The following is a 13,385-nucleotide window of genomic DNA, read 5'->3' on the forward strand; positions in this document are numbered from 1 at the left end:
CCTATTGGATAAGGCCACTTAGGCTCCTAATATTAATAAAATAATTACTAGGAAACCTAAACAAAATATAGCAATCAAACAAATTTAACTAATAAAATTCGATTACATATCGGATGCTGGCCTTGAATGAAGGCCTTACCACTATAAGAGTAAATTGTTATTTTTGACTGTGATAGTTGTTATTTAATTCTAAATTATCTCAAATATTTCATAGTGAAGAATGAATCAATTAATCCGGAAATTCTTGCAGTTTAAATACAGATAACATCATTGTATGCCAACTGTAGTACTTATATCTAGTTGGGGACTAGTTATTAGCCCAAATCATCTTCTGGTGAAAAGGGCGTTGTTCGCCCTAACAAAGAATAAACACGGAATCTGAAACAAAGACGTTTTTGTTCAAATATTTTAACATCAATCTACCTTAAGTTATGTTTACACTTTAGTTCATAGTATATTTTGAGTACTGAAACTACAGACACAGAACCAACTGGCTTCTATGAAAGCCTCCAGTTTTGAGTGTAAAAATCACATCCTCTAATTCCTCTGGAATAGCAATCTCTGACAGCTTAATATTATTGTTAATAGTATTTACTGGTTAAGAGAAAATCAGCAGTTATTTCTCCACCTAGGCTCAACAAATTTCCATCGGTCTCATATAGAATTATTTTAAGATATTCTAGAAAATTAGAGGCAGGGGACCAAGAATATTGTTACCTGGCTCTTTACCACATCACCTAAAATTTTCACTCTTGAACTTTCAGTCTATAGCAATTGCAGGCCTCTATAATCTTTTAGCTACAGGAAACTTTCTACCAGCCGAAAGTTCTCAATAAATTGGTGCCTCCGTATTCTACAAGTTCTCAGTCTCAGAAGACCCAGCCTCGAATTTTCTATCTTCAAGTTAGTTGCCAGGCCTTGTAAAACCTGCTTCCTTACAAATTCTAAAATAACTTTTAAACAGAGAATTTATAATCTCTATAAAACATAGACAATAATGGTGGATGGGAGTCTGTGAAGTTTAACTCAAGCTAGTCATTGAAACCCACACTTAGCAGGCGGGCAAATGATCTTTTATAGGTAATTATTACAGTAAAATTTCGTATAATTTTTAATAGTTATACTGTGTCTTTATTCTATAGTATTTGGTTATTCTTGTTGTATTCATAATGGTCTTATAAATACCATTACAGAAATAAAAAGTATCAAACGGGAACATTCAGAATGATTACATGTATACTAATTACAGTGTGTAGAAATACAACGTTTCATCACCATTACTTTACATTTTACTTAAATCCAAAGATCTAGTAATTTACCGATAAATTAATAAATATTTTAACGCTCTAAATAAATATATTTAAACAAAGAAACAAACATATCACATTTATTTAATATTGTATTGTATGTGTGTGTATTAGTATTTCCTTAGCATATTTACAAATATTTATTGTATTATTTAAAATATTAGGAATGTTGAATTAATGTTTATATATTTTTATGAGTGATTTAATTTTAATATGTCAAAATACAAGAAGTTTGCTATATAAATTAACTTTTTTGCTGTTTAGATGGAGGTACTTGAGTCGAGGCTAGATGTTATTGTGTTGATAGAAGTTTGGGTGAATTCAAACGAAATTGCATTATATGCAGTAGATGGCTATGACCATATAGCAAATGTAACGATGGTTACCGGAGGAGGAGTGGCAGTATAAGAATGCCACTGTTTTCAGTCCACTGTAAAATTGATCGTGGACTGATTACGCTCAGCTGATTGTGTAGGTGTAACAATTCAACTTAATAAAACTGTATCTCTTTACATTATTGCCCATAACTACACCAAGAAAAATATCGATGAGAAAAGAAGATTAAGAAGAATATAATGTAAAAACAATCTAGAAATAATGTAACTGAAATTAATTTATTGAGCCAAAAAAGGGAAAAAGAGACATTTAAAATTAAAAACTAGGGAACAATAAATAAATTAGAGAACAGTGAAGCAGCATGGTAAATAAAAAAAACTTGCATCGAAACATATATAAATAAGTAGATAATATTCTAAAACATACGTTTTTGTATCCAACAACAACCAACAGAAATCGTTAAATAAACTTTAAGTATGAAAAAATAGAAAAAAAAATTAAAATCAAAATAAACCATAGAATGGGAAAGTATACAGTGAATATCGCGGCTAAATTGTCTACGTCACAAACTTTAAAAAAGTAATATAACATAAATTAGTATTTTAGGATCAGACTATGAGGCTGCATGGGTTATTCCAAAGTCTGTTTTGTTTATACGAACTTGCAAAACAAACAAGAGAGAAAAAGTACTAACTAGGAGGTTAGGGATAAACTGTAAACGCTAACGATGAATTGTAGTTAAAGTTTGTTTGGTTTGTGTTGTTTTTGTGTGGTAAGTGAAATATTCTAAGTAAGTATTCTTAATACTACTGTTTTCTTAAAGTTGACAAGTACAGTGTTTTGTCTTGAGTGTTTCGTTGGCTGCAGTATAATAAGGAGCCACCAACACAATAGAATCATATTTATGATTATCTAAACTATAGAAACAAAAATGTTGATACGAATTAAGTTATAGATATTTTAAGTTATAATATAATTTGGCAGCATAATAATAGGCCACCACCACAATAGAATCAGTATATCCTTAAAAACAGTAAAAAGTAACTAAATGTTAAACTGTGTTACATTTTATAGATACACATAACAAGATAGTGTTTATATAACGTTATTTGTGTCAAAATTTTTGTTTATATAGTGTAGATAATCATAAATATGATTATAGGGTAAATCTTAAGCTCAGCGACTACCGCTCCAATCGCCGTGATGTTTTGCATACTAACACAGGTTAACGTAATTTCACCGAAAAAAATAATCCCGATTATCGCCGTAGCCGTTTACTCCCCCTCCCAAAAAAATGTCGGAAAAAATAAAATTTAAAAAAACCTGACTGACATCGCATTTATTCGTTTTTTTGGTATTAGTTCGTAGGGCAGTAGTCCAGGTACTACTTCTAGTATAAACTCGTCTTATCTTATCAGTGATAAATGCACGCCGGTTACCTTTTGCTTGTAATGAAACCTGCGTTAGTTCTGTCTGAGTTTTGTGTGTGTAAGCAGTCAATGCAGTCAAGGAGTGGCGTGATCTGGGCTTGGACTTTGCAAGCTCGAGTTAATTTTTTTTCTAAAAGAGCAAGCAGCGGGCAAGCATCGCGTGATCTGAGTTTTGAATATGCAAGCTAGGGTCTTTTTAGCGTGTGACAAGAACCATCGCACGCCATGTCAATAACTTCACTAATTATTCCTTGTCCATGTGGGTTTGTTTGTTTACGTCTGGCGGTCAATCGAAGCCGTCCTATAGGTCACGTGACCCGCCCGGCCAATCGGAAACTTTCCTGTTTGTCACGTGACTACTGTAAACTCATCAAAACGACCATGGTCGGCCATTGTTTTTAGTTTGATAGTCGAAAATCTTGTTATTTATGTGTTTTGTATTGCCAACATTTTACTGCCGAAAAACTGGTTTTTATATGTTAGCGATAATCGGGACTATTGTTTTCGGTGAAATTACGTTAACCTGTGTTAGTATGCAAAAAATGACGGCGATTGGAGCGGTAGTCGCTGAGCTTAAGATTTACCCAAGATAGTGTTTATATAATGTAATTTGTGTCAAAATTTTTGTTTATATAGTTTAGATAATCATAAATATGATTCTATCGTGGTGGTGGCCTCTTTGTAAATAACACTAATTAAAATGTTTTTGTATTTGATGGTTGAAGTATTTCTAATTGATAATTTGGTACCTTGATACAATTGCAGTGGTGGCCCCTTACTATACTGCAGCCGTTTCGTTCCCTAATATTCTCTTAAACTTAAAAGTTTAGATCCAGATCAGATTAAGGTTTTTGATGTTTGGTTAAATTCCATTATTTTATTATAAAACTAGACTATGTCTATACATATGCCTACACTTGATTGGGTACTTTGGGATTATACCGACCACACCGACATGAATTGTTATTTTACATTTTGCTTCTACTGGTTACTAGATAAGCGTAGAGAACAATATTTCGTCAATATAAAACAGGAATTGTCTTATCGCAAACCCCTCCCCTTCCTCAGACAGAGGTCAAAGTCGAGAGGTCTAGTAAATAACGTGATTGCAGTCTCACCGCCCGTTCAGCTGGTGTGTCGCTTTGTTGTACTTCTGTGTACAAACACAAAAATTCAACAAAAACTAAACTCTTTATTGAAAAAACACTAAAAACTTATTTTCATTCTTCATCACACTCCGCTACCCAAAATGCGAGTGCCTCCGGCCATTAGCGCGGTCTTCAGCAGCACCTGTGGTGCTGCCCCGTTCTGATGTCAACGAAAGAAAAACATCCCTCGAGATAGTACCTATCAGTAAAATATCAAATGGGCTGATCAGAAATATAAATTGAATTGTAATGGAAAGGCAATTATGTACCGTGCAAAAAACTTAAATAATCATGTGATGCCGTGCGGCCTGCCGTAATCGGGATTCTCGAGAAAGATAAGATAACAGCGGCAACAATACCGATCACAACACCTGGAAATACTTGTAAGTTTGTAATTTTGTAATTAAAGAGTTGTTTTTTCGTTCTATCATGTTTGTTTCTATAAATTTATATTTTTGTGTTCTTCATACTGGTGTGGTCGAATCCCAAAGTACCCTTGATTGTCATTAACAAGACCCATTATCAATAATTCCCAATGTTCCAGGAATTTTTTCATATTGCTAGATAGTTTAGTGCCCCAGCTTGTCATACTGTCATGTCTTGTAATCAAAAGTGCAAGTCAACTCTTAAAACGCTACCCTATTAAACTCTAAAATACAAGTTATTTAGGAAACTAATATTTTACAAGATCCACTTCACATTGTTTGTTGAATTTTCAAATGAAAACTGCTTAATAAAGTGGCAAGGGTAGGTAATAATGAAATAAACTTGGAGAAATGCCTCAATAGCTAAAAATGTATTCTCAATTACAGGGAGAATATTTTTCTTGGGTAGAGTGGCAACTCCTCAGGTAGGCCGGGTTACCCTCAGGTAGGGTGGTTGGGCCTCAGGTAGGTGAGACAGTCAGGTAGTTAGGTTACGGGACATAGTGGGTTATTTCTCGCCGACATCGCTTCCTTTCAGGAGGCAGAAAACTAGAACTGACCGTCATAATAACGTAATTTTCACAGTAAGTCAAATAAAGTCTGTTTTATCTTATAATATAGTATTTTTGGATCCTTGGTAAAAATAACTAAACAAATAGTGGCCTCTTAATAATACCAAAGTACCTTTTTAAATCTAAGTTGGGGTATGAACCTTTTGATTGACAGCTAGTTGGTCTCTTTTAGCAGTTAAATTTTCAGCATTCTATATAGCTCTGGTGTAACATTTATAAAAAAGGCTGCATTATAATAAGCTCCTAACACTTGAACCATTGATACAATCGAATCAACTATCAATTTTATAACTATTTCAATGCTGTTAGACATGTTTACCATATAAAGTAATTGTAAGTATTAGGCAACGCTGCTCAAACTTAAAATAAATACAGTTCTATCATTTTCTGTAATGTCAAATGCATATATTTCTTTGACATATAAAAACTTGCTGTACTATAATACAACCTTAAAAGTTTATAGCTTAATGTAATTCAGTTCAACATTATTATTTCAAATTAATTTAACTAAAGTTTAATCATGTGTAATGTATTTGAGTAATGACTGTTAGAGATGTAAAATTCTGCCATTTGTCAATTACAAAATAACATGTTGAGGTATTACGTTCCTGTGACCTGTTACTGTTGCAACATGTTACAAGCTGATCTAACCTTAGTACTGGCATCGTGCTGTTCCTGAAATGATGTTACTAAGATGCACGTAAACTGAGACTAAATCTACATGTGGATCTCTTTACACATAGTATATAACAATTAAACTAACTCACTACTGGTAAATTAAGTATGACTAAAATGTTTTCATAAATATTGCATTTTCTTCTCTGCAGTTATTGTTAATGGCTAATTATAAATTGTTTCAAATTTTCATTGCATACAATTTGTGTACTACTCAGTATCTATCTACTACTGTATTTGTTATTAGGCTATACATACATACATAATAATTATTAATATAAAACGTTAAAGGTAACCTTTACAAGTGTTCTTGTGATCTGGGCTTTAATTTACATTTTGTCTCGAGGGATGATTTTTTTCCACCAGAAGTGAGGGAAGGCGCCACCTAAGCCTGCACTGATAACAGGGCATTTCCTTCTCAGTCATACATAGTTACAAACTCCTGGCTTGTTGCTTGGCTCAGTAACTGATTCTAATAGCTTGAGACATCCTGTAGTTTCAACATTATATTTTAGAGTTAGTTTCCTTGTTTTTATCCACTCTCTAGTAATTACATATCTAATTATATACATATATAAGGGTGTTCAAAAAGTAATGGGAATTTTTAAGTTTAGCAGGTTTTGAGAGTCAGATTGTCAATATTTATTTATTTTTATTATGTTGGTACTCTTACTCGACTGTAGTATAATATTTCCAGCCGTATTCATTATTTACCTTTTTAGTGGCGGCTGCTAAGGTTTTTATAAACTCAGCAATTTTCGTTTGTCAATAAAAATTGATTAAAGAATTTATAATCAAATTTTGTGTGAAAAACAAAATAAAGTGTAGGAAATAACAAAGGCCTATAGTGAGTCAGCTTGAGTAAAACAAGGGTTTTACAAGTGGTATAAACGTTTCAAAGATGGGCGTGAAGACATTGAAGATGACAAACAATATATTCACCAAGGACATCATCAACTACCTGTTCATGTTATATTGTACTCATTTTTCACATTGTCACATATGCACTTTGATTCTTTTTTTGGAATTAATGATTTATCATTGTTAATAATTATAATTTTTGTCAGTTTATGCAAATTAAATTAATGTTGCCCTTCAATTTAAATTATTAAGTGAATAAAATCCATTTTTGCAGGAAATACCTGTGAGCAATGAGTAGGTATTCAAGTGATTCTGATTCTTATGAAAGCAGCCGTAAAAGCAAACGAAGCAAAAAGGCAAGGTGAGTTATCTTAATGGATTTATCAAGTTTAAATGCTTTCAAGCTATAAAATATTTAATCTGACTAATGTAAATAATTTGGTTTAGATCCATATCTAGTAGCCGTTCATCGTCTGTCAGCAAACACAGAAAAAAGTCTAAAAGTAAAAGAAAAAAATCCCGATATTCTCGGTCCAGGAGCAAAGAAACATATAAATCAAGGTATGTCAAAAATACTTTTATTTTACTCTATCAAGTATATCATCACGTTCACGTTATGGAACACTTATGGGAAAATGTTATGTTTCAGAAGTTCACGTCATAGTCGAAGGACCTCCCATGATAGCCGGTCACACAGCCAGAAGTCTTCACGAGAATCATCCAGATCTCGAGATAGATACAGGAAACGGTCACATTCTCGATCCTCCTCCTATACCAGGTCTCGCAGGAGGTCTCGGTCTTCGTCATACAAAGGAAAGAGTAGAAAGTATCGATCAAATTCGAGATCACGCTCTTGGTCAAGATCGAGTTCAAGATCAAAACATAGATCAAGAAAACGATCGAAATCCAACAGTTTTGATAGTTACCAGAGGAGGAGGTCTAGGTCTCGAGGTTCTTATTCAAGGTCTCGTTCTAAAGAAAGAAACCTTAAATATTCTAGATCTAGATCAAATTCAGTGGAAAGTAATTCAAATAATAAAAAATCTAAGAAGAAGAGTAAAAATGATAATGAATTGTCATCGCCAAAAAAAATTATATTTGACTTGGAAAAAGTATTGGGTAAGTAATATTAAATATTTAAAATGTTATTGTTAACATTATTTCATATATGATTTTCAGAATAGTTTCTAGTCATATATATTTTTATTCTTCATCACCATTTAATTCTTTAAAAGTTAATTTTAATAAATGATTTTTGAATTAGTTGTGCAAAATGCACAAGGTGTAATAAATATTTGGAATTTTGTTTAGAGGTTTGGTTGTAAGTGAATCAGCCTGTATTCAATGTCCACAAGCTTTGACATGGAAGGTGTTGGAGACATTCACACTAATGTTAGGTGATGGAAGCAGACATTCAGAGTTTATATTCAATCAGTTGATAAATATAAATAGAATGATATCTTTGCATTTGGTGCCCACAGAAAATTCCCTCATTTGTAGAAAGTTATTTATATTTGCTGAGGAAAAGTCAATCTTGGTTTGTAAAAAGGTTACATTTAATCTTCCTATAATTTTTTTTTTTTACAATTTAACTTAAAATGTATACAAAAGTTTACAAATAGTGCTGTGCTTGATTAAACTTGTGTACTATTACATCTCCAGATTGGAACAACTTCAATAAGTTCTGTTCATAACATTGCTGAAGAAAATTGTGCTCAGTTACAATAAATAATTTTATAAAATTTGTTACCTCTTGTTTTTATTATTTTTTTTTTTACAGAACTGATTGTCACATATCTAAGGCCATGCAGTTTTTGAGGCTGAGTTAGAGTTAGGTCGGATCAAAATTCTGCCCAGACTAGTAAACTTTTTATCAATCAGTTCTAATCATAAAGTAACAACTGCCCCTCTTACTTGCACTGTGTAGGACTTTGGTCTTTGAATGGGTAGGGTAAAGCTGTAAAAGAGTTTTGGTCTTTTTTTAAATAGTCGGTTATTCCAATATTTTTGAAAACAACAAATAGCATGACGTACAATATTCGTTATTTTTGTTAGCGGAGAGATAAAATGTTTGAATGAGAATTGCATTATAACACACAAGGATTTTGGAACACAAGTTTGGCAGTTAGAGTTAACTCTTTTTAATCCCTTAACTTTCAGTACAATTTGATGAATTAAACTTCAATTAATTCTTGATAATATATTCAGTGTACAAAGAACACCTTATCCATTACCTATAAACAGTTGGATTGTATTGTTTTGAAATTTTCCCACCAGTATCAGATGGCAACTGTTGTGTAACCCGTTACATTGCAGAACTTATGGTAAATTGATAATAACATATATTGTAGGACAGTCTAATTGAAAAACCAAATATACACATTCATGGACTTTAATTGTTTATTATTTGATGATTTTACATTAAATATTTATATTTGCAGGAGAACAGACAAATCGCGGATCTCTGATTGAGGAAATCAACTCTACGACTTTTGTACAGAAGTCATTTTCTTCAGCAACTAAACTGGACCCAACAGCTATGATGACAGTTCCACCCTCCAAACCTCGCACAACTAAAACCAATGAAAAACCAGAAGTTCTTTTTCATCCAAATGTAAGAAGATTAAATTGTATAAGTAGTAAACATTTTATTTTATAGTATCCCTAATATTTTTAAGTCATAGCTGTGTTTCATGGCAAATCTTTGTGAATTACTTTTTCCCCACCATCCTATTTTAGTGTTCCACAGAGAATGAAGCATAGCGAGTTTGGTTGTAAATCAATCAAAAAAGAGAAAATAATACATTTAAACTGTTTACATTGAATCTAACACTAATTTTAGTTGGAATTGTTGCTTTGTTATAAAAATGATGAAACAGGTTTGTTGTTAATTATACATTGTTAATATTTTTTTCAGTTTCTGCTGTCTACATCATTGCTTAGTAGTATAAAATTGTTCATCTTAATTCTTAAGTATCCTATCAGTACTTGAAAATTTTGTACCTCTCTTCTCCCTGCTCTTGTCATAGATTGTTGCTCATGGTTGGTCAAGACAGTTACCTTAGAATTCATGGTGGTCACACCAAATTTACATGATGATGTATACAATACTGTAAGCCCAATATGGTCTGATACTAATATACATATGGAAATAGAGTGTTGGTGTTTATTAGTTTGTGTGCTATGAAATTTCAAGATAATCAGTTATTAAACCTGCTATTTCTTAAAATATAATATCAAGGTCCACCACAATACCATCTTCTCATTAAGCACGGTTACTTGGGCAGAATCTGGTCTTTTCAAACCACAAGAGTTCTTGGTTTGTTTGGATCTTGCTTCTCAGCTGCTTAGAGGAAATCGAGTCTGGGGTTCTTCCAAGTAATCATATGAACTTCACTAGGTAGAATAAGATGACCATCAAAGCTGCATATGCTGTAAGGCTCTACTAATAAAAGATAGAATTAGGAGAAAAATTAATTGTAATGAGATGTGTTCTTGTACTCTAAGCTTCTTTACAAATGCAGACAAATATCTCTGTAGTAAATGGTCTTTGTCATCTGCATACAGCAAAGTAATGATTTTCCACATGTTTAGGTTGTTAACTTAGAATAAAAGGAGTAGTGGCTTTAAGATAGACTTTGATGTATACCATGGTCTCCTTTCAAAACCTGAGGAAAACCACTCCAAATGGTGACTACTTGGTTTCTTTCATTAATGTGGACTTGAAAAGTTGTCAACACCGCTAATTCCTTACTTTTTCAACATAAGCAACAGATTTGCTAAGCGAAGTCAAATGTTTTCCTTATGTGTCTATCGTATGTTACATAATGTGTAGGAAAATTAATTTATGATCTCAAAAGCATCATATATTTCTTTCATTAGAGTCTTAACAGTTATCACTGTGGATTAAATTTCTGTAAAAGCCGTACTGCACACAACAAGCAGATTATTTCTCTCAAAGTACAACATAAGTTGCTCTTCTGTTATTGATTCCAAAAACTTTGCAAGTTCAGGCATGATAGATAGGTGTACAATTGTTTATGCGTGATCTGTCCCCCTTCTTAAACACTGGTTCTGTGTGAGCAAGCTTTAACTCATCTGCAAATGTTCCCCACTTCTAACAGATATTTAAAACTACAGTAAGGATCAGTATTTGACATTATAATTTCTCATAACAAAGCTTTCGACATTTCATATGTATCTATTGAAGAATTTAATTGTGGCACAATTTTCAGTATGTCACAAAAATTTCTACAAAGTCAAACCAGCAGGCTTTTTGCATTAAGGATAATATCCCACCTATTTAAGACATATCTCCTGCTATAAAAAATTGATTAAATTGTATAGGTAAAATAATTGTTTACTTTAACAGCACTAGCAGAACATATAATAAAATTCTCCAATGACAATAACATTCCAAATAGCCTATCAGGGATTGATTACTCATTATACTACTACTCCCCTTCTTCTAACAATATTGTATTTTTTATTAAAGTATAGCTTATAAAATCTTTCCTTTTTTCAAGTAAATTGAGCCAATTGTACTGGCTATGTAGTTCAAGATTCAAGAATTTAAGGTTTCTATTGAGTAGTTTCATCCTTTGTTGGGTTTAGGCCTTCACCATTTAAAAACAAATTTGTCAAAAAACTACATTGTGTCCATGGAAAAATTTATAAACTTCAAGTTGAGATTTTTTTAGAGTGGTTTTAAGCAATAATAACACAGAGAAATCTATTTTTCTTAATGTAATTAAATAATTTTTAAGCCAAAGAACCATTTTAGTTGTTTTCCAACATATTTAAAGCTAATGTCAGACACTAAAGCCAAGTTAAAACATGTGCATTAATGTCAAAGCAATTCTCAAAGTCTGTGCATGTTAATTAGTGCCTCATAACATAGAAGTTAAGATTTTAGTTTTGAGTTGTAACAAGAGTTGAAGTCATCTAACAAACTACTCTTTAACATTTAAATATAGTGAGTGACATGTACAATTCAAACATGAATCTAACAAATAGCAGAATGTTACAAAGCAACTTCATCAGAATGATGTATGGACAGTATTACTAAATTATAGTCTGTAAGCACAATATTTGTTATTTCAAAGTCAGTTTCACAGCATAATTAATTATTCTATTACCATTTAATGCATGAACCTCTAGGAAACTGTTGAAATTCAGCAATAGCACACTCTACAGGGACTATTTAACGAGCTGTTGTGTAAATCTAGATGCACCACCTGCTCAGATTTATAAAAATGCAATGTTTTGAATTAAGTTTGTATGTTTCAGCTGATGGTGGAAACCAGAGAAGATAAATTGAATCGTTGGGTTAAAAAATTGTATCAGATCAGGCAAAGATCAATAAACGGAACTCCAATGGAGGTTTAAGTGCTGTATTTTTCTGTTAATATACATGGAGAGATGTATTTATAGTATTTCTATTTATTTTAGTATAGACTCACCTCTTGTGTTTTATTCATATGAAACTATTTATTTTCTTTTGGAAATTCAAATTGTGTCTGTTTACAGTAACAGGCTAATTGATGTAGCTGCAACTTTGAAATATTACTGGAATGTTTCTCTCCTGCCCCATTTTCAAGAAAGCCACTTATTTGATTTACTCACTTTATTACTTATATTAGTCACAGTCATAAAGGACATTATATGTTTGGCAAGGAGTGTACATATCCAGCTCTACATATTGTTTGCATGTAAAATGATGACTAAATTAATTTCATAGTTATTTTATGCACAGTAAGAAATTAAAAACTATTAGCACTTTAATAAAATATTCCTTCAATATTATTTTGAATAAAAATGTTAAAATTTGTTATATACAAAAATATGAATCATGCAAATGGCATTTATTACATGAATATTACACAATATTACATGAGTATTTAATACAACACAATGGATCCTGCCCTACACGGCCCATCTGATTTGCAAGCTGGTGAAATAATGTATAATGTTGAACATTTAGACAGTGATGTGAATAAAGACGATGTTCAACAAAATATTGATGGTGAATCCGATGACACTGATGATGTGAATATGGAGAAATCAGTGAACCTGATGAAGATACAGAAATGTATTATACTGCTCCTCAATGGTCTGTAACGACAGGCATGAGATCAATCGAGTTCACAAGAACTGACACATTATTACCAGGTGAGGGGAAACCAATTGATTAGTTGACATTGTTTTCCTTGAAGAAATTTGTAAGTATACAAATGAATATGTTCTTCATGTATATTTCAAACCAACTCTGACACCCAAGTTTTTATCGCTTTAGTACTGCATATGGGTATGATTCGCCTAAACAGAATCCTAGATTATTGGAAAATTGATCCACTATCTGGTCTACAGTACTTCAGAATACTTCAGTATGTCTAGAGATAGGTTTTAAACATTTTGCGTTGCCCTCACTGCAGCAAAGTACCAAACTAGGGACAAAAGGAGAACTCAATTAAAAAAGTGGAATGGGAAGTGAATTTTAACAATAAAATGAATCAGGTGTATTACCCTCAAAAATAATTATCTCACGATGAAGCTGTGGTCCTGTGGCGTGGAAGGTTGTTTATTTTGTCAGTATAATAAGGTAAATGCCATAATTATGGTGTCAAACTTT

General features: G+C 32.3%; 1 protein-coding gene across 2 annotated transcripts; it reads left to right on the plus strand.

Annotated features, from left to right (window-relative positions):
- Positions 1 to 2,158: 2,158 nt before the first annotated feature.
- Positions 2,159 to 12,186, plus strand: LOC124364887 (serine/arginine-rich splicing factor 4-like). Of its 2 annotated transcripts, none has more exons than XM_046820685.1 (6): positions 2,159 to 2,433; positions 7,029 to 7,115; positions 7,202 to 7,315; positions 7,404 to 7,873; positions 9,196 to 9,368; positions 12,044 to 12,186. In XM_046820685.1, exons 2-6 carry the CDS (start codon positions 7,045 to 7,047, stop codon positions 12,140 to 12,142), a joined length of 927 nt encoding a protein of 308 aa, XP_046676641.1. In that variant the 5' UTR covers positions 2,159 to 2,433; positions 7,029 to 7,044; the 3' UTR covers positions 12,143 to 12,186. The 2 variants fall into 2 exon arrangements, with proteins under 2 accessions (XP_046676641.1, XP_046676640.1); XM_046820684.1 differs by having other exon boundaries at positions 2,161 to 2,415.
- The last annotated feature ends 1,199 nt before the right edge of the window (positions 12,187 to 13,385 follow it).

This window comes from Homalodisca vitripennis, chromosome 6 (genome assembly GCF_021130785.1).
Source record: "Homalodisca vitripennis isolate AUS2020 chromosome 6, UT_GWSS_2.1, whole genome shotgun sequence".
NCBI lineage: Eukaryota > Metazoa > Arthropoda > Insecta > Hemiptera > Cicadellidae > Homalodisca > Homalodisca vitripennis.

Excerpts from the sequence above, each read along its gene's own strand:
- LOC124364887 (XM_046820685.1), top strand. The coding sequence starts at position 7,045 with ATGAGTAGGTATTCAAGTGATTCTGATTCTTATGAAAGCAGCCGTAAA. Across the intron at positions 7,116-7,201 it reads AAACGAAGCAAAAAGGCAAG|ATCCATATCTAGTAGCCGTT; the intron begins GTGAGTTATCTT and ends AATTTGGTTTAG. Across the intron at positions 7,316-7,403 it reads AAAGAAACATATAAATCAAG|AAGTTCACGTCATAGTCGAA; the intron begins GTATGTCAAAAA and ends GTTATGTTTCAG.